Here is a 27626-nt window from a genome sequence, read left to right as displayed (position 1 = left end):
TGCTGTGTTCATGATTCAGACCAATCAGTCGGCTGTCGTCTTAACCTTTGTACCTCAGTCATTCCTTTAGTCTCTTGCTATTGGTTGAAAATCCATTCTTCTTTGGACTGAGGCTGATTTCCTGCTGTGTTTTGGTCCAAACAGCAGACGTTTCTTTAGCTGACTGGGGGTCTAGAAGCAAACAAGCGTATCTTTCAAAGTGTTTTGAGTGTTCTTTTAAATGCTAATTTTATTTATGTGGCTACGGAAAAAGCAAATGAAGTATTTGGTATGCTGTCCCTAACTACTGGCAGTGTGAGTGAACATGTCATGGGCTCTTGAATCTGCTCTGAAAAAGGCCAAACCACAGCGCACACATTCACCCCGCTCCCCTTCAGCCCCCGGGCGACTGTCTCCATCGGCATTGTTGGCAAATTCAGATGTTATTTTCTGTCTCTCTTTGAAAATGTTTGCTTTCTGCAATGATCTCTCTGTTTTACTGTACCTGTATTTGCTGTCTGAAATGTCATGTTTGCGTTTGCACAGAATCCCCTCTCTCTCGCTCAGGGCTCTCCAATCAGGAACACATCAGACTAAGAAGCCCCCTCCCATGCCATCAGTGATTGGGTAAAAAATTCCAGCCCATCAAACCCTCCTCTGCCCATCACCAAAACTGCTGAACCCTCTAGCAAGCACCTCTAATTGGCTTCCTATTAGTCCCCGCCTATTTACTTTTCTTCATTGCCATTAAACGTTGTGTTAGCGCTGTTAGCTTTAGGTTCAACCTCTGGAGCAGGTCTAGAGAAAATAGGACTTCTGCACCAATAACTAATGCTAATGGTAGTGCAGTAGCATTAACAGTGTCTGCCAGGGTAAATGGTGTGGTTGTGTGTGGCCATGGTTGAATACATTGTTGTGTCTGTCAGTAAGGACTTGTCCCATCAGGTTTTGCTATCAGACTTCTTCAGTTTATTCTGTGATGTCCTTTCATGATCGGAGCTACAGCAGAACGGAAAGTGAAGAAGTGTAAAGTCAACCAGTCTGAGCACAGCTGGACCCAAACCTCCAGCCTGGATCAGACTGAAAAGATGTTTACATGGAATTTCAAGCAGGAATATTTGAAAGTCTGAGCATGAACATTCACCCATTCATGTGTCCAGACTGAGATCTTCACACACACAAAACTTATAAGTAGACTTACAAACCCAGAGTCCTCTCAGCCACTGCAGCAGCGCCGCTGCTGGTGTGTGTACCTGTTGAACAGGTAGGTGTGTGGAGACAACAGACTCCTGGTGGTCACATTCAGGCAGGCGTGTAACGTGTAAACGTCAGCCTGGAATTTCAGGCCCTGTTTTGCTTCCTTCACATGCGTGTGTGTGTGTGCGCGTGTGTGTGTGTGTGTGTGTGTGTGTGTGTGTGTGTGTGTGTGTCAGGTAATTTAACAGACTGGTTTGTTTAGCTCAGGTTTGGTCTCCACTGACCCAGATAAGTCCATCAGAACCAGAACCTCAGAATATAGACACTATTTTGCCACCATGGTTGGGAATCAGGTCTAACATTGAATTAGAATGGTTAACCTGTTGATAGCCTGTTTTTACCTCCCTCCTTACCCATTGTACTCTAACGTCATTACATGTGTAGTATTTGCAGTAAGGTATAATAGTCATCAGGAGTGTATCAGCGGGTACAGCTGGGCCATTTCTAAGCTTTAATGTATATAAACTGTGATGGTAAATGGTGTTATAGTTGGTTCAATTCCACCTGGTGCCTCTGTGGGGAGTTTGCATGTTCTCCCCGTGTCAGGGGGGTTCTCCCCCCCCCCCTCCAGAAAGACATGCTTCAGGTTAATTGGTCGTTCCAAATTGCCCGTAGGGGTGAGTGTGTGTGTGTGTGTGTGTGTGTTTGTCTGCGTCCCTGTGTGGCTCCGCGGTGCACTGGCGTCACGCCTGGAGTGTCCCCCGCCTCAGTCAGCTGGGATAGGCTCCAGCTCCCCCTGACCCGCCACAGCAGATGAAGCGGTTGTGAAAATGAATGATGCACTGTGAGGGCAGGATGGTGGCGTAGTGGGTAGGGGTGTTGCCTCACAGCAAGAAAGTCCGTGGTCCAGTTCCACCCGGAGCCATTCTGGGCGGTGTTTGCGTGTTCTCCCCGTGTCTGGGGGGGTTCTCCCACCACCAAAAAGGACGGCTTTGGCAAATTGGTGACTTTTCTGTCGGTGTGAATTAGTGAGTGTCTACTTGTGTGACCCTGTGATGACCTGGCAGCTGGTCCAGGGTGTACCCCGCCTCCTGCCCACTGTCAGCTGGGGTAGGCTCCTCTGAGGAAGAGACGAATAGTCGTGGATCAGGCATGACGTGTTACGTGTTCGAGGATCCTCTGTGATTACAGTCTACTTCTGGGGTCCCTCCTCAGATGAACCTGCGTTGAACAGTCTCTACAGGGGGGGTCCATGTTGGTTAGATACACACCCATCTCAACTGGCTCCACCCAGCAGGTGGTCCCTTCATCTGTCAGGTCCCGTGTCAGACTCAGTTATTAATCCACACAGCCGTCACACATCCAACTGTTTGATTGTGAATGTACACACAGGCTACACATACACGCACAAAGACACACAACTAGGGGGCAGGGGTGCTTGTCGACACCCCCGTCATTAACATGAAACTAGCTTCAAACCACATTACAAAGCAGACCGAAGCAAAGCTAACCAGTTAGCCAAATACAAGCTAACTTCACCATACTCATATCTTGTGGATGGATGGATGGATGGATGGATGGATGGATGGATGGATGGATACGTAGATAGATATATATTTTATTAAAACGTAGGAAATTGCTCATATCCACTGCTCAGGCATTACATAACGAATACTGGCACCACAGGACAGACACGACACTAACAGACACATGCAGCACTGACAGGACTTATAAACTAAACTATAACTCAAATATAAACAGTATAAAATTAAATAGAATAAAACAACAAATAAAAAGTGAAAGTGAAAATTAGCAGGAGCCCTACATGGTGGGTAAGGTGCACCCTTCTTACAATGTAAGGCGTCACTATCTAATATCAAAACATTACAACACCTTGCCCCCCCCCCCCCCCACACTGCAGCACAGGCTGACAGCTCCTCCCCTCACTTTAACCACGTGCTGACCTCCCCCCCCCCGCTCCTCCTGAGAGAGTCATTGTACCCCCTGATGGCACGGGGCATTAGGTTCTGTTGGCACCACTCCATGAAGTCAGCCACCAATGCCCTGTACCCCCCCTCATCACCCTCCCGGATACATACCACTATCGTAGTGTCATCGGAGTACTTCTGTATGTGGCAGGTTGTGCTTGAAGTCCGATGTGTAGAGGGTGATAATAAGATAAAAACATGGCAACACTCACCTGTGACCCAGGTTGCTGGGTCCCATGTGGTTGGGAGTGGTCCTCTAAGAAGAGTCAGTGTCCAGGCAAAGCCACTTTAGTTCTGACCCTCATTGCTGAAGCAAGTCAAAGTGAAGTAGTGAAGCACACAAACCACATTACAGGTCATGTAGCCGACACGTTGTCATTTAAAAGGAAACTCAAGCAGGTCTCTTCTGTTCTTCTTTGGATGGGTTAGGGTTAGAATGGGTTAGGGTTAGGATGGGTTAGGGTTAGGATGGCTTAGGGTTAGGATGGCTTAGGGTTAGGATGGGTTAGGGTTAGGATGGCTTAGGGTTAGGATGGCTTAGGGTTAGGATGGCTTAGGGTTAGGATGGGTTAGGATGGGTTAGGGTTAGGGTTTGGATGGGTTAGGGTTAGGATGGCTTAGGGTTAGGATGGCTTAGGGTTAGGATGGCTTAGGGTTAGGATGGCTTAGGGTTAGTATGGGTTAGGGTTAGGATGGCTTAGGGTTTGGATGGGTTAGGGTTAGGATGGGTTAGGGTTTGGATGGGTTAGGGTTAGGATGGCTTAGGGTTAGGATGGCTTAGGATGGGTTAGGGTTAGGGTTTGGATGGGTTAGGGTTAGGATGGCTTAGGGTTAGGATGGCTTAGGGTTAGGATGGTTTAGGGTTAGGATGGCTTAGGGTTAGGATGGCTTAGGGTTAGGATGGTTTAGGGTTAGGATGGCTTAGGGTTAGGATGGCTTAGGGTTAGTATGGGTTAGGGTTAGGATGGCTTAGGGTTTGGATGGGTTAGGGTTAGGATGGCTTAGGGTTTGGATGGGTTAGGGTTAGGATGGGTTAGGGTTTGGATGGGTTAGGGTTAGGATGGCTTAGGGTTAGGATGGCTTAGGGTTAGGATGGCTTAGGGTTTGGATGGCTTAGGGTTAGGATGGCTTAGGGTTTGGATGGGTTAGGGTTAGGATGGGTTAGGGTTTGGATGGGTTAGGGTTAGGATGGGTTAGGGTTTGGATGGGTTAGGGTTAGGGTTAGGATGGGTTAGGGTTAGGATGGGTTAGGGTTAGGATGGGTTAGGGTTAGGATGGGTTAGGGTTACAATGGCATAGGGTTAGGAGGGTTTAGGGTTAGGATGGCTTAGGGTTAGGGTTTGGATGGGTTAGGGTTAGGATGGGTTAGGGTTAGGATGGGTTAGGGTTAGGATGGCTTAGGGTTAGGATGGCTTAGGGTTAGGATGGCTTAGGGTTAGGATGGGTTAGGATGGGTTAGGGTTAGGGTTTGGATGGGTTAGGGTTAGGATGGGTTAGGGTTTGGATGGGTTAGGGTTAGGATGGGTTATGGTTAGGATGGGTTAGGGTTAGGATGGGTTAGGGTTAGGATGGCTTAGGGTTAGGATGGGTTAGGGTTAGGATGGCTTAGGGTTAGGATGGGTTAGGATGGGTTAGGGTTAGGGTTTGGATGGGTTAGGGTTAGGATGAGTTAGGGTTTGGATGGGTTAGGGTTAGGATGGGTTAGGGTTAGGATGGGTTAGGATGGGTTAGGGTTAGGATGGGTTAGGGTTAGGATGGGTTAGGGTTAGTATGGGTTAGGGTTAGGATGGGTTAGGGTTAGTATGGGTTAGGGTTAGGAGGGTTTAGGGTTAGGATGGCTTAGGGTTAGGGTTTGGATGGGTTAGGGTTAGGATGGGTTAGGGTTTGGATGGGTTAGGGTTTGGATGGGTTAGGGTTAGGATGGGTTAGGGTTTGGATGGGTTAGGGTTTGGATGGGTTAGGATTTGGATGGGTTAGGGTTTGGATGGGTTAGGGTTAGGGTTTGGATGGGTTAGGATTTGGATGGGTTAGGGTTTGGATGGGTTAGGGTTTGGATGGGTTAGGGTTTGGATGGGTTAGGGTTAGGATGGGCCACAACAGCAGCAGTTATGTTGACGTTTTACAACCAACAACTGAGCAGCTTGCACGCGGAGCTCTGAGCGACACCATTGTGACACACTGCTGCGTTCACCGCTGGACACTAAGAAAATCCCCGGGATGAACGCCCACCCATCCGGGGAGAGGGGGGTGTTCTCAGTCAGACGCGCTGGAGCTACTCAAACACTCCTCGCATTACATCCTGACAGGAACTGATTCTGATCAGCCTGTTTCAGCCCCGTTTCACCAGTTTGTGGCTGAAGTCAAAGCGGGACCCGTTTGGTTCCCACAGTCTAGGAGTTGGTAGGGTTAGAGAGGACCACTTTATATATGAAGAGACCAGAGAAATCATATTTTTCATTAGACCACTAAGATGTTGTTTCACTGGTACTATGATAACAAATGAGGACTAATTAGTGTTAGAGCCCATTTCTAGTCACTCTCATCCAGAAACAAATTGGGGCTACCGTCAAGGAGGACCACTTTGCATTCCCAGAGGGCCAGTGTCTGTGTTCTTCCACCAGTTTATCACTGTTGTTGTCATCAAAGTTTTTATGATTGTATTTAAGACTGTTTTATTTGATTGCGGCTCTAATAGATATTTGGGTTTGAAGGCTCATTCAACAAATGCCACATTAATGCTCTCTTTTCTAACCCCGTTTTAGTTCCTGTCTCTAACTTTAGACTTACATCCTCCAGTTTCTACCATTTATTAGATGTTTGCTGCTGAGAGCTGTCTGAAATACTTCACCCGATTTGTCGTAGATTCCAAAACTTGTGAACAATGAAAAATCAGTGTTTTTCTTTAAATCATCATGTCTCATGTATGTACATTTACGTGAAGAATTGTGAGCACAGTATTAACAAAAATAGGTCAGTCTTTTGTGATTATGGACTTAAGTTTATTTGTTCTAATGGAATCTACATCAACACATAACTAATACAGTGCTCCCTTGTTCTTTGCGGTTAATACGTTCCAGGAACCACACACGATTGAGGAATCCGCGATCGATTCGATTTTTGATAGGTAGTTACGAGATACCGTACGCACATTCTATTGGCTAACAGCATCCTGAAGTGCGCTACGTTCAGTGAGTCTCGGACTTACATGAGACACCAAAGTGTTTTAAACAGTCTATCAGAGTGTTTTAAAGCTAATACAGATAGTAGGTGGTTTAATATCAGTATGGGGGGGGCCAGAAACGTTTAAATTACCGTAAATATTAAGATAAATAGTTTGTCGTTCTATCATGGAATTTGTTTATTGTGTGTTGTTCCTGGAACGCATTAACGAGGAACGAGGGATCACTGTAAACCTTTTTAGGTCCACGTCTCTGAAACCTGATGTGTAGGTCAGGGTAAAATGTTGAATTCAGGGGTGTCGCAGGATGTTGCGGTCTCTGACTGCCTTGTTTCAAGTTGTAATAGCAGGGTGTTTAAACACGGAACTTTCACTTAAAAGTGAAAGTTCAGTCATCTGTTCATGTTTTGTAACATGATTTAAATACATATGAAAACCTGTGCACTGTAAAACAAGTCTGCAGATGTCCTTATACCCAAAATGAGTGAAAAACATATATTTTTTCAATTGAACTCTTTGATTTGGTCTGTAAGTTAATGCATTAGCATGCTTCCACCCCCCAAGGGTGCACAAGCCTGAATGCTTATGCATGTACCTGCTAAACGCTATCTGTCAGAATGTCCCACTCAGACAGCAGCTTCATGTCTGTGTGCCTCTACAAACGAGTCCTTGGACACAACCAAGGTGTGGTGGGTGTAAGTTTCTCAGTTCTTGTACACCTGCAGATGATGTAAGCATGCCGACACAGATTTGGTGTCAGGCGTCAGAGGTAATCACATACGCGACTTACCCTAAATGATGCCCCTACAGAGGGCAAATGAAGGCTTGATTGTTGTTGTTATAAACATGACTGACAACCGCTAACAGTGGAGCATTTCACATCACCCTCTCAATATTGCAGAACACCGTCATGTGCACACACACACACACACACACACACACACACACACACACACACACACACACACACACACACACACACACACACACACACACACACACACACACACACACACACACACACACACACACACACACACACACACACACACACACACACACACACACACACACACACACACACACACACACACACACACACACACACACAGTGTTAGACACCATGAGCTGGTCCATTCTGAACAAATCAAAGGAGCTACAGAGACAGGAGGGCCTTATCAGGAATACCCCACCTGATCTTCTACCCCAGCTTTCCCCACAAGTCCATGGACATGCTGTCCTATTTATTGTCTTTTGGCATCACTGCCCACAGCCCACGGTCAACAGACACTCTGCTCTTTTTCCTCCATTTCTTTTTTTCCATTATGTGATTTTTGTGATACAGATTACAAATTGATCTCCTACACTCCACATTAAATGCTCTTTCTCAGACGATGACACGTTACTGCATTACTCATTACTTGTCCATAATATATTCAGCATTACTGTCAGACTATCAGTGACTTTAGAGAGATACAGAACACAAAGTTATAAGTGGAATTATATTTGCTTTTCTGTATTTGGAGCTTTTGTGTTGGTAAGGAGAATTAGCTATGTTGTTATTGACTAATCATACCTGGACACTTGGTCACTACAGGAGCAGTCTCGTAGACAGCCCTCTCTATCTGTCTGTAAACCCATTTCAATTAAAATCCACCCAGGAACAGCAGTGTTAGGTTTTGCTTTGTTTCTCCTGTTAAATAAAAAAAAGCATCTGAGTCAGCAAAGGAGCAAACTGAAATTAGGGAGGGAGTCAACATCAGGGAGCTTTTTAAAAATATGAGGAGATTAAGGAAAATAAGTCATCTGATGGTAAAAGTGTTGTTTCCTCCTGCAGCAAGAAAAAAGAGGCAACAAAAACAACATCCAAGATCTGTGATCATTTATACGTTTTCTATGAACCTTCAATCAATCGTTATATAAGCTGTAAAGTTTGATACGCTGATGACTCATGGGTTTAATGTCGAGGGGAAACACTTAAAGAACTCCCCGTTAACAAATATGTCTGTGATGGATGGACGGACGGATGGATGGATGGATGGATTAATAGATGATGAATTGATGAATGGCTGGATGCATAGATCGACAGTTGGATGGATGGATTAATAGATGATGGATGGATGGATGGATGGATGGATGGATAGATCGACGGTTGGATGGATGGATTAATAGATGATGGATGGATGGATGGATAGATCGACGGTTGGATGGATGGATTAATAGATGATGGATGGATGGATTGATCGACGGTTGGATGGATGGATGAATAGATGATGGATGATGGATGGATGTAACTTGTGTTGGGTGTGTAGACTTCAGGACGTTGGCTGGAGGTCTGGTCTGAAGCAGGACGGTGGTGGTGGCTCTGGTGAAGCTGATGGGTGACTCAGTGGTGATCAGAACATGGAGGATGTGCAACAGCTGCGTTGAAGAACCAATGGAATGGAGAAAGTCACATGTCATCTAGCAGCAGATGTTTGACCGGTGAAGGTGAAGTGTTGTTTGGATAGACGTGACTGGATGGTGAGAGGAGCTGCACAGCTGTGGTGAACAGGATAGCACAAGCTAGCATAGCCAGAGGGTAGGAAGTTTAGTGTTCCCTGCTGACTTTAGACCAGAGCTTCATGTGTTCATCATGTAGGATCTGTGACACCCTCTGGGCTTCATGCTGTGTGTCCTCACAGGGGATACCCTGTCCATGAACACCACCTACAAGACCCAAGGAACTGATCGCTTGGATGCCTTTCTGTTGCATTATGGGAGAGACATCTACACGTTTAGTGTTGCTGGTAATATTTAGACATGATAATCCTAATCAGACTAAGAACTATCAACTATAGTCTGATGACACAAAATACAAAGACCCTCTCCTTCCTTCAAACCGACGAGTCGTCTGCATAGAAAGACTCATGTAGCATTAAATACAAACCACCCGCTAAATACTGGCCCCACTCCCCTCCACAGTCTGTTTCTCTCTAACACACACACACACACACTCACACACACACATACACACACACACACACACACACACGAATCTGAGATGGACTGTAGCCCTGAGAGAGAGATTGTGTGTGAACACTGTGACTCACTGTGTGTGTGTGGGTGTGTTGTTGTATACCTATCAGTGTGAGTCTGTGTGTAGTTGCATTTTGTATCTGTTTGTGTATGTTACAGCGTGTTAATTTGACTTTGCAGTCAGATGACAGTGCCACTGTACAATATGACGCTCAAATGTGCCAAGTGCGGAGTTATCTCTTCGGCTGACGTTTCCACCACAGCTACCAGTAACGCCATGTTAGTCCTGCTAATTATTTTTCCTTAACTCTTCTTACCTCTGTCCTGTCCTCTGCTATGTACCTCCCTCTGGATTCTTCTCTTCCCTCTATCCCTCTGTCATTTTGCTTTTCCCTGATGTCCTAGAAGGGAGGATTCCCCTCAGGCTCCCAAGGCTTATACACTCCTGCAAAATAAATTGTTACTCATGTACAGTAATCATGCATATGTACTATATGCTTGAATGAGAGTAAGAGTGTGTGTGTGTGTGTGTCCCTTTAGAGGTAAACACAGTCAGAGAAGTTGTCAGAACAAATGGCCATGGCTAAAGACAGGACAGTAATACATGTTTCTGTGTCTTGATGTGATGTTGGGATGCACCAGTGCTGATGAATCAGAAACATTCTCATCCTCATCCCAGTGCTGACGTACTTCGATGGATATAATTTTGTAAAATAAAATTTTAAAAAAGTAAAAAATAAATTTAAAAAGGGCTCATCCACATGGAACTGTAACCGACGTGACAATTTACATGATATTTACTTCCTAACCAAGCATTTCCAAATACCAATATAATAATCACTTTCAGGAAAACGGCGGATCAATTGGTCACATGAACAGCAATTCAGCATAAACAGTAAATCTAGGCAAGTATTTATGTTTTCACATTTTTGAGCATTTTCCCTGAACATCAGTGGTTTCAAGTCACAAGTGGTGGAGGCTGGGGCCCCCCATGGGCCCTCATCTCTGGAATCCTTTTTCTACATTGTCCTTTCCCCACCAAGATGTCTACCAGGCAACAATTTCAAATATTCTAGAAAATGCGTGTTCTAGTCAGTCGTTTGGCTTTCAATGCCTGGAGTAAAAAAATACAGCTAATTGTTATCCAAAAGCCTGACGGGGGTTACAGCTGCACATTTTAAAGTACTTCATTTTGGCTCATTTTGAATAGAATTACTGAAACTAAGTGGATGTCACCTGATGGATCATTAATTGTAATCATTCATTGGTTTAAGTTTAGTTTTCATGAGATCAGTCCTCTGTTCTTCCATTCAGTGGACTGTTGTTTAACATACATGTGGAGTTCTGGTCTGAGGTTCACCCTTTTGAAGGCAGTGCTAACATGTTGTGGCTTTTATAGCATTTTTAAAAATTGTCTCAAGTCATTCATTCAAATTTAAATGAGAGAAATGAAAACCATAAAATATATGCTGTTGTTAATACCAGAAAGGTTGTGCAAGGTTACCCTGTTACATTTTGACTGACATATTTAGTTAAGTATGTGGATGTTTAGCATCACAACTATCGCTTTTTTGGAAGAATACATATTAGCTGCCAACTACATTTTGAATTTGAAAATATGAGAGACGTGTGAAATTTGAGCAAAATACCTGAAAAAATTAATTTAAAAAATAAAAACAAATTCAAATGTAATTAGATTCAACGTGTGACTAGATTAGATTAGATTAGATTAGATTAGATTAGATGTATTTTCAATTTACATAAATGAAAGTAAGTGATTAGACCATTATGGCTTGATTAGTCATGCCTGGCAGAAACATGCCTATCTGCTCATATTACAGTCTTTATTACGTTTTGATAAATAATGTTTTGTGACAGTGAAATGGAAACATGTTGAAACACCTCAACATGTTTACTGAAGCTTCAGTAATGTCTTAACCCTGATTAGAAAATAAATAAAAAATTGAGCCTTATGAAATTTTAAAGTTTACATAAATTTGATAAATTGATCTCCTTATCATAATGATCAATTTTGGAATGAAGTGCTCTTCCAGTGTCAGTCTTCTGTTGCATAGCATAGTGCTATCTAATCAGTGCTATCTGTGAGGGAGGGGCTGTTTGGTAGCATCCAGCCTTCAAACCATTAATGATTCTCTTTACTTCTCATGTCAGCATTGGAACAAAGTCAGAAAACAGTCAGTGGGGATGACAATAGTCTGGATAGTCTGGATTATCTCTGCCCTTCTCTGTCATCATCTGCCTCTTCTGTTTGTCTTTCATTCTGTTTCAGCCTCATTACAATTGCCACCCCCCCCCCCAACTGCTCAACCCTGCCCCTCCCTCTCTTTCCTGTGGCATTAGATCCTCTATGGTTTGACTGAGCCATCTAAACATACATGCATGTAATATATACTGTTTAGGGAAGCTATAAATAAATTATATATGTGTGTGTGTGTGTGTGTGTGTGTGTGTGTGTGTGTGTGTGTGTGTGTGTGTGTATATTTATATATATACAGTATATATACACACACACACACACACACTGCAGGTAATGAATGTGTGTTCCTGTCTGTGACGGTAACTTCTTTAGTATTTGTTGTGATGGTGTTGCATGAGTAGGGCTGACGGCTGCTAACGCTACGCTAACAGGGTGAGCAGTGATCAAGTCAGAATGCTGGGACAGACTTATGTTAGACACTGTATGATTTAATGAGTTTTGATGTGACTAAAGACCATCACTTGGAATGATGTGGTTCTAAACCCGTGTTAATGATTAGATCTGATGAACACTAACACTAAACAACGACTGCCTTCCAGTCGAGTCGTCAGACAGTCGTAGTCGTAGCCCTTGTGTCACTCCTGCTGGGGCTGACTGCAGTTCCCCTCCCATCCTGCAGGGCGTCACTGTGGAGCTCCTGTGTGGTTCTGCCCCTCTTGGCCCTCACGTGGATGTCAGCCGTCCTCGCCATCACAGACCGGCGTTCTGCGCTCTTCCAGATCCTCTTCGCCGTGTTCGACTCGCTGGAGGGCTTCGTGATCGTCATGGTGCACTGCATCCTGCGCAGAGAGGTGCGTCACATGACCACACGCCCCCACACGGAGGCTGCTGTCTGATTCGCCTTCCCGTGTATGGCCCTCCTCTTGAGACACCGTACCCTTACAGGGTAGAGTTTTGTGGAACACACACATTGTGACTGAAGGCTTGTGGGTCTTGGGGGTTCCTCCACCTGACAGGAGACCTCAGACCAACAGGTTTCAGGCAAACCCGTGACCCTCCCTATGAGTTATCATGAAGCTTAGGTGGAGGTCCAGTGGCTGATTACCCCAACAACACGCTGCTATTGTTATTCAAACTCAGTTTTGATAAGAGGCTTCAGTGTGAATGTTGTCATCAGATTAAACATGAGTTTCATCTGGACAGGTGCGCTAACAATTGTTTTCACACATTCAGTCATGTTGGTTCATGATTTCTGATTTGAAAATGAGATTTTATGACGTATAACGGAGCGCTTGTTGGTGAGGTGGATAGAGCACCAGGTGACACCTCAGCTCTCTGCGCTGCTCCCTGGTCTGACCAGGACGGGTGTTAGAAATGTTTTAAACAGTAAAGACTAGTCAACTCTGTTCTACTACTAATACTACTACTACCACTAATACTACTACTACCACTAATACTACTACTACCACTAATACTACTACTACCACTAATACTACTACTACCACTAACACAACTACTAGCACTGAGCTAATGGTGGGTACTCTCATGCCTGGCTGTAGGTTCAGGAGGCGGTAAAGTGTCGTGTGGTCGACCGCCAGGAAGATGCTAATGGAGATTCAGGAGGGTCTTTCCAGAACGGACACGCTCAGCTCATGGTTTGTACAGGCGTTCCTTTAACCCCCCAGGATGATGTCCGAAGGGGGGGTCGACTAAAGTATTGTTTTTGTTTGTCCTCAGACTGACTTTGAGAAGGACGTGGACATGGCTTGTAGATCAGGTAAGACCCAGACATCACTTGGTGTCTTCTCTCTTATAATTTGATGGCTTCAGATTCCTCAGGACATAAGGGGGCCGTGTTCTCCCCCAGTTCTAAACTGGTATCTCACCATCATCACCACAGAGCGCATTAATGCAGTTCAGCCCTCGCCGATGGGAGTGGGATGATCATGTTCTCAGCACTTGTATGCAGATAAATAGGGCTGTCTGAGCCCCCCCACACTTTGTCGCTGTATAATGAAGTCCCTCCCCACACTGCTGCATCACATGCTGGCTCTGCCATGATATCCGCTGGGACTGAAGACTCTGATTATGTCCTGAGACAGGATATCCAGAAGAGCATCTGCAGCATAAAGCGATGGAGAACAGACACGCCCCGTCAACAGAAAGGACAGGAGAACGGGGGGGGGGGGGTGACTGTCTGGGGGGGTTGTGTAATGTCAAAGAATAGGGCCGTCCAGGGAGCAGTCGTAAGTTATTTACCCCCCTGTTGCAGACAGAGCATCGTCTAAGATTAACCATGTGGTGGTGTCATAAACATACGGTCATAAACTGAACTACCTGATGACACGAGGTCTGATGTCACACATGTAGTCTGAACCGCAGAAACTACACGCACACAGCGGTACACACACACAGCGGTACACACACAGTGGTTACACACACACAGCGGTACACACACACAGCGGTACACACACACAGTGGTTACACACACAGTGGTTACACACACACAGCGGTACACACACACAGCGGTACACACACACAGCGGTACATACACACAGCGGTACACACACACAGCGGTACATACACACAGCGGTACACACAGCGTTACACACACAGCGGTACACACACACAGCGGTTACACACACAGTGGTACACACACAGTGGTACACACACACACAGCGGTACACACACACACAGGCACAAGAGAGGATTAAGAAAAGGTAGGAATGGAAGCAGGTAAAACTCATGGACTGTCAGTCCGGGGGGATAACAGGAACAGACAGGACGGACGTCAACCGAATGTAACCAGGATATATTAGTGTGAGGAACGCTGAGTCAGGGTCCCACATCCCATCGGACACAAAAAAAGAATCCAAAAATTTTTAAATAAAATAATTGGGATGTAAGAAAACAATGTTATACTGCAAAACTATGATTTAATGCATGAATTCACAAACCACTATCAACATTATTACATTACTTTATGTGAAGGGGACAAACACAGTCACTGAAGCGTAATGAAACTGACGAGAAACAAAGGCTTTAGAGGAAGAAGAATCGTAGTTTATTCATCCGGTAGGAAAAGATCTTTTCACTCATGGTGTTGTTGGTTTATTCAAACTGCTGTGTGATAAACAATATATACAATTTTATTGTTATGAATTTGTTTTCTCCCAAACTCCAAAAACCATTACAGTTGAATGCTGAATACAGAAGACTTACGTCCATCTCATTAGAACAGTTTGTTAACACGGAGGAGACAAACTGCTGCTCAGATGAGTTAAGGTCCAGATTAAACTCATTCATCTGATCAAAATGAAACAGAACATTATGTAAAGCAACCGATAGCTAAAAACCAAAAAGTGTGACAGGGACTTCACCTGAACCCGTAGTTGTTATTGACCAGGTGCTGAGCTGCTTTGCTATTTGTGTGTCAGAAGCTAGCAAGAATGTTAAAAAACATTTTCCTTTATTGTATTTTGACCATTGTATGAAAAAAGGACAGCCAGAGAGAATGTAGGAAGGGGAAATAAAGGTACAGCGACCCCTCGTTCCTCATGGTTAATGCGTTCAGGAACCACACCCGATTAATGAATTCTGGGATATAGTGACAAACTATTTGTCTTATTGTTTAGGGTGATTGAAACGTTTCTGATCCCCCCCATACTGATATTAAACCACCTTCTATCTGTATCACCTTTGAAACACTCTGATAGACTGTTTGAAGCACCTTTGTGTCTCACAGAAGTCCCACACTCACGCACTTCCTGATGCTGTCAGCCAATAGAATGCGTGTACGGTATCATGTGACTGACTACCAAAAATCAGCGATGAGGTGAAGTCCCAAGCGTTGATGCTTGGATGTGCGAGGGAACACTGTATAGGGAAAAATAGTCATGGGACTGAATGGACCTGTACCCACGCAGCTGCCAGGACAGAGTTATTACAGATAACACCCTCATGAGATTCAGAAATCATCGAGATGACAGAGTGTACCTATTAAAAATCTAAGACATATATCAGGTGATTTAATGTGTAATGGGTTTACATTACACATCAAACATGTATGACAAATAGACGCAGCAGGTACGTCAGACCCTGTAGGAGCTCTAACACGATCTCTGTCTGCTGCCTTCAGGCACCATGAAGCGCTCGTCCCTCCAGGGGGAAGAGAAGCCTTCCTCTGGCCCCCTCTCTCATCAGAAGGGCTCTAACTTTAACACCATGCCGGCCAGCATGGCCAAGGTTCACCTGCAGAACGTGGCCGACTACACCAGCCACACGCTGACGCTGCGTAGGGAGAAGGGAGCTGCCAAGGGGATCAGCACTGAGCTGCCAGGAGCTAAGTCCATCTACCTCTGTGAAGGGGAGCTCTTCAAGCAGCTGGATGGAGAGTTACCTCAGGGGACTGGTGAGGGGGATAGCTCTGGGGCTGCTGGCAAAGGCCCAGGATTCGTACTTCTACCCACCAACAACACCGGCACCATGAAGCTGGCCAAGGGGAAAGAAGAGCCGACAGCCAAGTACAACCTGAGCGTGGAGCAACTGCCCCAGAGCAGACTGGTCCACCTGGCCAACCCTGTGAGCGGAGAGCCGGCGCCTGAGTTTGGGCTGAGGAGCCTTCCTGCTGAGCAGATCAGTGTGTCGTACTCCGACAGAGACTCTGCTGCAAACAAGCTGCAGACCGTGCCCAAAGACCCCCAGGGGCCCACCAACATGTGTGAGGGGGGAGACTCTGGAAACTCCTGTGTGATGTCCAAGACGGAGACTGTGTCCACTCTGTCCATGAGCTCCCTGGAGGTAAAACCTCTTAATATATGTTTCTGATCAGCATAATCAGCTTCATAATCAGCTTCATATTCATACTGAAAATATGCATGAAATGTGTTTTTAACCATTTCTTACATGAAAGTCGTAAGAACTAGACCTTCATTTAAACTTTGCTCATCAAATATCATCAACCAGCGTTTTGTTCTTGTGTTCTATCAGATTGTTAGATGTTTTTTACATTCTTCTAATTTGCTGTTGATTGTTTTTGCTGTTAATCCAAGTTCACCTTAAGTTTCTTTGACCTATTTTCCAGATTAATTCACGTAATTTGGAATTTTCACTTGACTGTATATTATCAAAATACACTGGGAAAAACTATAAATGCAACACTGTTGTTTTTGCCCCCGTTTTTGAAGGCAGAGATTTAAATTCAGATTTGTGAACATGGTTGGAGAGAAATGATTACTTTGTGTATGTAGAAAATGTTTCAGATATTTCAGTTCATGTCATAAAAAATGGGAGCAAAATCCAAAGTGTTGCTTTTATATTTTTGTTCAGCACAGTAACAGTCAAGCCATTCTGATTATGCATGTAAACCATATCAAAAAGTCATGATAACATCGTGTTGTAAATATCACAGAGCATGGCACAATGCAACGATATCAGAAGTTGAAGGAACACCTGCCATCTCTACTTTGTCGTTACGCTTTCTCATCATTTCTCTTTGGGTCTGTCTCAGTGCAAAGGATGAAGAGAGATCTAGAATGATTGTATCTTCTGCTCTCAAACCAAATACTGAAATTTACGCCAAGAGGTAGAAAATTGTAGTTATACATGTGAAAATAATCAGTTTTATTTTATAGCACCAAGTGAATAAAATGTATCATATGTTGATAGCTAGAGTAGGTAGGAGATTAAAAAATACTTTAAAAAGTACGACTTAATTTTAATGAACTAAATTGTCCCTCATAGGTGAAGTTATACTGTAGCACACTACATATGGCCCTCAACACACTCACACACACACACACACACACACACACACACACACACACACACACACACACACACACACACACACACAAGGGGCCTGTAGGCATGCCTAGATCCAGCTTGTGTGTGTTTTGGCCCCTGGGGGTCTTGGGCCGGTGACCTCCTGTCCCCAGCCCCACCCTGAGTGGACTGAGCTGCTGCAGTGATCAGGAACTCAACATGGACCTGGAGTCATGAAACAACCACCTAATGGACACTGATATCGATTCCCACAACAATAATTTCCCATAATTAATTGATTAATTGAACAAGATCAATTAATTTCTCCATTCTTCTTGTGCTGCTTCCCTTTTCCTGTGCATATATTTCATATGTGTTCCCTTAAAGCATGGGTGTCCAAATTTTGCCGCTGGGAGTCACATGCATACAGAAACAGGACGTGAGGTATATCCCCTCTGCTACATTAACTTCTTCAGCTTCATAATGTTTGCCAAATTAAATATTAAATATATTCTTCTTCATTGCCCTGTATAAACTGATGGTGATTCTTCAGTTTATCATTAATCTGCATTATATGGTACGATCTAAATTGCTGTGACTACCTCTGCATCTACCAGGAAGGGAGTCTAGAAAAGTTTTTTTTTTCCAATCATCCAAAAAGGTTTAATGAATTCTGTCATGACAGATGTAATAACAACACATGTGTGTCATTTTTAGTAGACAGATTGGCCTTGGGAAGGTGTGCAACATTAAATCTGCATAGGTGTGCTTCAAAGAGACAAAGATTCACACAGAATAGTTTTGTTTTGGTACAAGTTGGTTTTGTCTCCTGGTAGGCTCTGGTGGAGTGTGTAGAGAGCAAGTGAGATTCACTAAAAAAAGAAGTGGGGTTAACTAAAAATGTCTGTCAACCATAGAGGGTGCCTTAAGTTGTGAAGAGGTCGACCCTTCCCTTTCAAAAACTGGTCATTATTTTTTTATTCCCCAGTGAATAAAAACACGACAGCATAGCCGTGACTTCACCAGCGCACAGGAGTGGTAGATCAGAGATCAGAGTAGGTCAGAGATCAGAGTAGATCAGAGATCAGAGTAGGTCAGAGATCAGAGTAGGTCAGAGATCAGAGTAGATCAGAGATCAGAGTAGGTCAGAGGTCAGAGTAGGTCAGAGATCAGAGTAGGTCAGAGATCACAGTAGATCAGAGATCACAGTAGATCAGAGTAGATCAGAGATCAGAGTAGGTCAGAGTAGATCAGAGATCAGAGTAAGTCAGATGTCAGAGTAGGTCAGAGATCAGAGTAGATCAGAGATCAGAGTAGATCAGAGATCAGAGTAGGTCAGAGATCAGAGTAGATCAGAGATCAGAGTAGATCAGAGATCAGAGTAGGTCAGAGATCACAGTAGATCAGAGATCAGAGTAGATCAGAGATCAGAGTAGGTCAGAGATCAGAGTAGGTCAGAGATCACAGTAGATCAGAGATCAGAGTAGGTCAGAGTAGGTCAGAGTAGATCAGAGATCAGAGTAGGTCAGAGATCAGAGTAGATCAGAGATCAGAGTAGGTCAGAGATCAGAGTAGGTCAGAGATCAGAGTAGGTCAGAGGTCAGAGTAGGTCAGAGATCAGAGTAGGTCAGAGATCACAGTAGATCAGAGTAGATCAGAGATCAGAGTAGGTCAGAGTAGATCAGAGATCAGAGTAAGTCAGATGTCAGAGTAGGTCAGAGATCAGAGTAGATCAGAGATCAGAGTAGGTCAGAGATCAGAGTAGATCAGAGATCAGAGTAGATCAGAGATCAGAGTAGGTCAGAGATCAGAGTAGATCAGAGATCAGAGTAGGTCAGAGATCACAGTAGATCAGAGATCAGAGTAGGTCAGAGGTCAGAGTAGGTCAGAGGTCAGAGTAGATCAGAGATCAGAGTAGGTCAGAGGTCAGAGTAGGTCAGAGGTCAGAGTAGGTCAGAGGTCAGAGTAGATCAGAGATCAGAGTAGGTCAGAGGTCAGAGTAGATCAGAGGTCTCTGTTCAGCTCTGACATTGGTTAGGACAGATGAAACTCTCTGGTTGTGCCCTGGTGCTTGAACTATGTTGACAGTTTTCACACCGGTATAGCACCTTACATGTTAGCCCAGAAGGCTTCTTTGTGGATGATACAGTCTAATTCAACAAGTGAACCACTCTCCCACAGCACACTGTGGGGGCTGTTCCTTTGGGATGTCCCGTCATCACCGGAGCCCCATCCGGTGTCACTCCACACAGACTGTCCATGTCAGTCCTATCCTGTCAGTTCCACATAACACAGCGTCATAAATATCATCATTCATTGTTGTGCCCTTTAGATTGCTAAAATATGATAATCTCCATAATGCAGAGATTATCAATTCACCACAGGAACAGCTGTGTGTGTCTGTGTGTGTCTGTGGCGTCCTCTCATCACACACCACTAAGTAAAACAACGTTAAACTCTTTATCCAACACGTGTCAGAAGTTCTCTCACAGCTGATTCTCCATGCAGTGGTGTTTCTGGACATAATGATGTTGTCCATTTGTGAGACACTATTTTATGAAGTCCTGGAGATGGACAATACATTAAGCGTTCTCATAGCCGGCTGTCATATCACTATCTTGTGTTGTTTGCACATTGGTGACCTACCTTGGAAGCTGCTAGTTGCTTAATGAACATTTGGTCAGCACCAGTGTAGGTGTGTACTATAGGCCTGATGTCTGGTTTGACAGTGTCATTGTCTGTTGTACTCGTTCATCGTTACAAACGTTTTGAGGCAAATCAAATAGATGCATTTTCCCTTGATTTCTACAAAGAAATAATTTTCTCACCTTGTCTTGCTACTTGCTACCTTACTTTATATCTTGTGTTTCTTTGTTTCTACAGTTATTATGTGAATTGTTTTAGTTTTTGATCTTCTTTTTTGAAGATCATGTCTTGTACAAGACAGGAACTCTACCTTGTGTTAAAACACATGACATGGAAGTTCCATGTGTGAACATCCATCCATGTTCTCTTGAAGATGAGATGAGCATAACTGTCCGTCTTCAGCTGTTTCTCTGCCTTGTGGGTGAAGGGTGTTGCTGGAGCCTGTCCCAGAAAGGTGGGGTACGTTCTAGATCATCGCCAGCGCATCGCTGGGCCACATGAAAGACAAATAACCACTCACACACATTCGCACCTACGGTCAATTTGTTTTGATCAATAACCTGAAGTACATGAATTTGGAGGTAGGAGGATGCTGGAGAACCTGGAGCAAACTCACACAGACACAGGAGGAACATGAAAGGAATCAATCAATCAATCAATCAATTAATCAACTTTGACATATATATAGTGTCTAATCACATCGGCAGACATTTCAAAGCGCTTTAACTGACAGAAAAACCCAACAGAACCCTCCAGAGCATAAGAGACTGTGGCGGGGAAAAACTCCTTCATTGAGGAAGAAACTCCGGGCAGGACCCAGACTCTGGGAATCAAATCCAGAACCTTCATGCTTTGAGGCAACACTACCCACCCCACTGCACTGTTGTGCCACCCTGTTGGACACATTCCATTATATTTTCAGAATTTGCCACGGACCAATTAAAAATGGATAACAGGCCACCGTTTGCTCAAGGGCCATAGTTTGGACACCCCTGCTTTAAAAAATTGTTATGTGGGACAAGATATGTGTCTTCAACAGCATAAGAAAAAAAAAACAAGAACATAATTTATTGGAATAAATGCTCAGTTTGTGATGACTACTGTTCATGACTGGAATTTGGCTTTTATCTGAACGCCATTTGGGGGTTTCATCATCGTGTCAGTGTGACCTCAACTGTGCAACTAACTAATGTCACTTTGGGGATCAATATAGTGTATGAAATAAAATTTAAAAAACCTATAAAAAAATTGCCTGGTCATATCTGACAGGCATTAGTTGTGTAGTTGATCATGTATTATTTTGCATGAAATACATCCATCCATATTCTTGATGATTATAGTGGGTAATATTTTTTCACATTGTTGTTTTTTTCTAGAATCATCTGTCATTGCAGTAAAGGCTTTGCGTGACCAACACAGCAGTGGTGTACTCTCAACGGATAATAAATAATAAGATAATCAACAAGGAAACCACATTTTGAACATGAATAATTAACAGTAATATAATTATATATATATATTAACAATAACACAGCAGATCCTTCCTTTTATTTATGATGAATAATTCAACAGAAAGCGATCAGAGCATTCACTGGTCCCATCACGGGACGGTTTCTTCAGAAAACTAGTTTCCTCATAGCTCACCATGCAGACACTTGTGTCAGGGCGAGACTCACCAGTAGATTGGGCGTCTGTCTGCTGGTGTTCTTTTACTTCAGGGCAAAACGCTTCAGTAATGGCCTGCAAACTATCAGCTGCCATGGCAACGAAGTGACCAGAAGGTCAGGTTTTCCTTCAACATCCCGCAATGGAGGTTTCAAAGGTCATTTGGTCACAATCTGTTGACTTCAAACTGGAGCCAACGGGTCAGAATGACGAGCAGCAAACCTAGTTTCCTCCCCCATGACTCACCCCCCCGGGGCCTCAGGGTCCCAGACAGGCCCCCGACACCGTCTGCTTTAAGATGCAAACAAAACAGCAGAACACTTCAGCATCTTTCTGCTCATATGGCCCAGTACAGTTAATACACCTATATGCAGTATATGTATATCCTTATATGTTATATACTGTATAATATAAAGACACATCTTTAACCTCCCTGTCTCATCTCCCCCTCAGAGACGAAAATCACGCTATGCAGAGCTTGACTTTGAGGTAATTTTAGTCTCTTTGATTCCTACAAAGCTTTTTAGACATTGACCAAAAATCTAAATGTCTGTAGTTCTTCAGACCTCTAGATGTCTGCATATATTTATCAAATTTATCAAAGTTTGAGAGTGTCTGTTAGAGATTAGACACAGTTCATATGAATGGGTAACATGCTGTTTTCCGTCATACGTAACGTTCAATGTTCCTGTGTAGAAAATTATGCACACCAGGAAACGGCACCAGGACATGTTTCAGGACCTGAACAGGAAGATTCACAGTGCAGACAAGGAGAGAGAATCTCCACCTGTTGACGTCAAAGCTGCCAAAAGATGGAGTGTTTCCTCTGCCAGCAGCGACAAGACCAACACGAGTGTAAAGAGTTCAAGTTTATTCTTTTCTAATACCCCCACCCCCACCCGCTTTCTCAAGTTCTCATGGTTCTGTTACCGTTAGAATAAACCAACCAGAGTGGAGTTCCTGTTCAGTTACAAGGTCTGCCATTTGAAAGAAAGTTCAATTGAGTTGGTGAGAATATTAACTAACTAACTAACTAACTCAGGTAAACATTGTCATTCCAAACATGTTGAATATTTGTTAGTTTGTCACCAGATGATTTTCCCAACCAAGTCCTCAACCTAAGAGAACAATTAGTTTCCAAAGGTTGTTTGTAAGCTGAATTGTTCATAGGTTGTTATTTATTACATTTCAAGCTATAATCGCCTTTTGCTGTAATTTAAATACTATTACTGCTCTAAACAAGGAAACACTATTCCCCAAGACTTACCAGAAACAAAATAAAATGACACACAGGTATACCTCAGCTTCTGTTGTTTCAAGTTACTTCATTCTCGATTATATGTTGGTGGTCAAAAAACAAACAAAACAAAAATCAAGTAAAGTAACTTTTCTCCACTTTAATACTGGTATTGTAAAACACTAGAAAACTGTTAAAAGCACAAAATATCATGTTACTGTACAATTAATCAAAATAGAATCATATTATATCCTATTAAAATGTCTACGTATAGTTCTAATATCCACCGTTAAGTGTCACTCATGATTCATTTGATTGTTTTGAGTTCAGATTAGTTCAGGCATGGTAAACCCTTGCTCCTTTAACTGTAATCCTTGAGGAGAAGAGCTCGACTTAGGTCGTGTCTCTTGGAACCAGATGATGATGTTGGGTGAGGTTACCAGTAGTGTAATACCTACCTTTAGAGTGAAGGAAGACGAGGAGGATGGAGGAGCTGTCATGACAGGCAGAGCCATCATGGAGAGATTGTCTCCTCTACCACTTTCATCACTTGCCTTATGCTTTTTGCCAATACCGCTCAGCCATGATGAACAACATCCAAGGGGTTACGAAGTTGCTCATGAAGACACAATAAAGAACTGTGGGAGATGAGTGTTGGAGATACACCAGCTTAGTGGTGGGCGGGGGGTTGTTGCAGAAAAGGGAACTGCAGTCGTCGTCATGGTGGCTCGTATTTCTTCGTATTTACAAATGTTTGTAAGTCGGATGTCCGTATCTTGAGGACTATCTGTATTTTCAACAATGGTTTGATTTTCTTTAAGTTCACACCCCAATAGTAAAGCAGAAGGGACATAAGATGGCCAGTGGTTGTTATAACGACTTCATTTCTTAATGTATGGACACTGTAAGCCAATGTTGATGGTTCACACTCTTTAAATGGGAGACTGAAGGTGAGGGAGAGAGAAAACTAAATAAGTATATAATTATATACTAAATAAGTATGTAAACTTAAAAGCCCCGAAAGAACTCACCTTTGTCAAAACTATTCTTTGTAAAAATTGAACAATCAGAAAAAAGATGAAACCATAATAGCTGTTTTGACCTTCGAACATGTAACATACATACAGTTATGTAAAGCAACTTCCACCTGTAAGATCAGCTAATTTAACTGTATCCATTTGACTTTTATTAACTTAACAATGCTGTGTTTGGTAAATTCTTACATTAGCTTTAGTATCATAAGAAACAACATTAATGTTGAAGACCCTCCACTGCACGATTCATCCTGAAAACCCAGAATCACACCATGGTCAGCAACATTTCCAAGTGGCCGTCTTTCCATTAATTTGTCCATCGCATTGTAAAATAGAGAGTTTGATTGTGGAGTCTGATTCTCTTTGGTTGTTGTGGAATCTTGACATTTTTCAAAATATTTCAGTGGCTTTTAATTTGCACTTCAGCCTCTTCCAGCTTCATTCCTCATGATCATACACATGGAAGAGGCAGCGAGATCAACATCCCCTATGGGAGTACCAAATGTGTTTTGAGTAAGCTACAGTTAGTGAGATGCCAATCCAGTTATCCATGACGGCCAGTTAAACACTGTGTGTGTGTGTGTGTGTGTGTGTGTGTGTGTGTGTGTGTGTGTGTGTGTGTGTGTGTGTGTGTGTGTGTGTGTAAAACCAAATGCCAGATACCAAGTGTTTTCAAAGATAGCACTAAATGCTACTGCCTACAGTCTTTAAATGATTCGCCCCTTGATGACCACTGTGTCTTTGGCTGCTAGGACCGCTAGTGTACATGACACACATCCAGATACCAGCTTCTCAGTGGGTTACCACCCTACTTCACTGCAGCGAGGGTGTTTTCTCTTAAACATTGGCTTCATTTATCCTCCTCAAACATACAGCTGATCCATAGATCCCAAAAGCTCCAGTCTGGTTTCATGACGTCACACGACAGCGTGCCAGAACTTCTGAGTCCTATCTAGATGTTCTGAGCTACTGGAGACTTACTGTCCTGATGTTCTTTGGTCAGTTGTGGTAAACAACTTGGACTTTTCTCCCTTTGTAAATGCATACGTTAACAGAAAACACTAAATCTAAAATAAGTCCATGAAGCTTGGTTGGTGTTCTGATCTACAAATGTGTCTAATGGGGTATAATAGTCAGGGGATTTACTCGTTTTGTGACTGCAGCCATTACTTAAATTCTTATGATTGGCTTAATTTAGGGAAAAATATGAAATATATGTTGTACTCTTTAAAATGCCCCACTTTGATTTGTAAAATGATAATCAATTGAATATTTTAACAGTTTTTGAAGTTGGCTAGTAGTGGATTCTCAAAGGTCAATGTAACATCGTTCATTTTGAGTAGGAAGACCCAAAATCCTATTATCAATTGGCTGATATCACCCAACCCTCTACCTTCATGAGAACAAACTCTGCTCCATTGGAAATGAAGACAACGTGGACAGCTTTGAACTGAACATCTAGTCCCAGAGGTAAATATTTGAATAAAGTTATAACTACAGAAGTCTGACGATCTAAGAAAAAACACAGGCCAGAAGGGTGACTTGATGGGTGAGAGCAGTGTTCCACCCTTTAGAAGGTTGGTGGTTCGATCCCTTCTTCCCTCAAGGGAAGTATCCTTCAACATATCCTTTCATATAGTGAACATGTGTGTGCTCCTAATATCTGTAAAAGCAGCAGGCCACGTCTCCTTGGGGAGGGGACAAGCATTGCTCCAGCTTCGTGCTGAACAGACAGAACCATAGTTGATGGACGACTAACTTAGGAAATGTTGGAAACGATTTTAATACAGTTGTTCACCAAACGAACCCCAGTAGATGCTCAGAACATCACAGACTATGACTTCTTTCGCCCTCTGTCTTCTCATCAGGACAAGCAACAGACTCCAAGTAAGAGGGTGTGGGAGGGCATAAGGAAGTCCCACTCCCCCCCATCCTGGGTGAGGAAGGACCTGGAGACGGTGGCGGCTTCTCCTCTGGAGCTGCAGACGGTGGAGTGGGAGAAAAACAGTGCCACCATCCCTCTGGTGGGCCAGGAGGTCATGGACCTTCAGACAGAGGTGTGACCCCGATTACGACCTCAGCTTCCTTTTTCTAATACTGTCAGATGAGCAGCGGACTCCACTCTGCCCTGATTCTCTGGAGGAAGCCCACTGCAGAGGGGGTGGAGGTGGAAACTAAAGCATTGAAATCTAAAACTAATTGAAGAGAGGAGAGGAAAAAAGCATCTCTTTCTATGTTGTTTTATTTGATGTTTGATTGGTGTTTGTATATGCAACATCTTCTTGTATATGGTCTTGGACACCCCCCCGGCTCACATGGGAGAAAGATTGCCAAAACAGCAGAGCTACTATATGTACATCATATAGTCTTGTAATGAACCACATAGTAAAGGTAATCATAAAGTGTTTACAAATTAAATGATATGTAATAACCATGATTAAGACTCTTTTTTTACTTTTAAGAGTATTGTCACACCACCTTTGCTCTGTGTTTCCCTTGATGAACTCTGATGTCTTGCACAGCTGAAGACGACCCGGGACTATTTTGTTTTTTTACATTGATCTCAATAGTAATGAAGAGGAGGCAGAGTGACGAACACACTCCTGTGTGGCTCTGAAGCCTTTTCCTCCCCACAGATCACACTAATCCTGTCGGCTTCATCTTCCTGTTGGTCTCGGTCAGGCGGATTTGGCCTCGCAGCAACAAGTGAATAGAAGGGTAAAATAATAGCATGTTGCCCTCCCATCGATGGACACTAGACAGTCATCAGAGGGTGTGGTCTGCTGTTGAGATCAGCCTTGTACCCCCCCTGCTTGTATTTATGATGGGATGTGGACATTCAAAAGGGGCCACATTCCAGAAACAGACGCTGTTTGAGTCAGTGTGTCAGCACACACACAGGCCCGATTCAAGGAAAGGATTGTGTGTAGACGTGTGATGAGTAACTGACTAGCTCTAAACATATATGGTATCATGACTAAAAGTGACACACACACACACACACACACACACACACACACACACGATGGTCGTTGCACACAGAAAGCACAAGGCTCATTTGGAGTCGTGATGTACAGCATTGTAATTATTTCAGCAGAGTTCTACAGAATGGATTTTAGCCTATAAATATCTTTCTTACTGTGCTTGGGGATAGTTGTTATCACTGTTATTAATATGAACATGATTATTCTCATCCTGGCCCCCAGCATCCATCCCAGGTACTGGACTATGCGAGTGTTCTGTATCGCAGTGTAACAGTGTGTGTTTTGATATCAACACAAGTCACTCTCACACCTATATGTGTCAAAAGCCTGACCTTTGACCCTCTGATCTGCCCCCATCCTGCCACGCTCACCCCTCCTCCACCTGCCCTCACTCGTGTTTCAGTTTTCATGTGTCACCTCCTTGTTAATGTACAGTTTGCAGAGCACAAAATGAATGTGTTTTATTTCTAATAAAAGCATATAAGCATATAATAAAGAACGAGTCCTTTTGTTTTCTCTTTTAACAAACTATGTAATGTGATTACATTGTGATACAGGCCTCTGAATGTGGAAGTTCTAATAATATATGGAATCATCTTGGTTGAACTGTGGCTACAAGTAGGAACTGGAGCCGGAGGTCATTGGATTAAAGTTGTCAGAGTAAAGCAACACTATTGAATTTGACACCTGTGGTGCTGAGTGGCAGAAAAGGAGAATTT

The 27626-nt window shown here is 43.4% G+C and overlaps 1 protein-coding gene across 4 annotated transcripts in view; it reads left to right on the top strand.

Moving 5' to 3' along the window:
• adgrb1a (adhesion G protein-coupled receptor B1a) overlaps positions 1-27397 on the top strand; it is a 183808-nt gene extending 156411 nt beyond the window's left edge. Inside the window, exons 24-31 of one of the 4 annotated variants that reach the window (XM_068323813.1) lie at positions 9541-9639; positions 12258-12429; positions 13138-13233; positions 13316-13355; positions 15717-16378; positions 22106-22141; positions 22349-22507; positions 25792-27397. In XM_068323813.1, coding sequence (XP_068179914.1) covers positions 9541-9639; positions 12258-12429; positions 13138-13233; positions 13316-13355; positions 15717-16378; positions 22106-22141; positions 22349-22507; positions 25792-25986 — 1459 coding nt within the window. In that variant the 3' untranslated portion in view covers positions 25987-27397. Of the gene's footprint in view, positions 1-525; positions 607-9540; positions 9640-12257; positions 12430-13137; positions 13234-13315; positions 13356-15716; positions 16379-22105; positions 22142-22348; positions 22508-25791 lie in introns of all 4 variants that reach the window. The other 3 variants (XM_068323814.1, XM_068323815.1, XM_068323816.1) reach the window with 3 other exon arrangements.
• Positions 27398-27626: the final 229 nt, after the last annotated feature.

The sequence above is a fragment of the Antennarius striatus genome, chromosome 9 (genome assembly GCF_040054535.1).
Source record: "Antennarius striatus isolate MH-2024 chromosome 9, ASM4005453v1, whole genome shotgun sequence".
Lineage (NCBI taxonomy): Eukaryota > Metazoa > Chordata > Actinopteri > Lophiiformes > Antennariidae > Antennarius > Antennarius striatus.
Note: the sequence above shows the minus strand (reverse complement) of the source record. Positions and strands in the feature narration are given on the sequence as shown.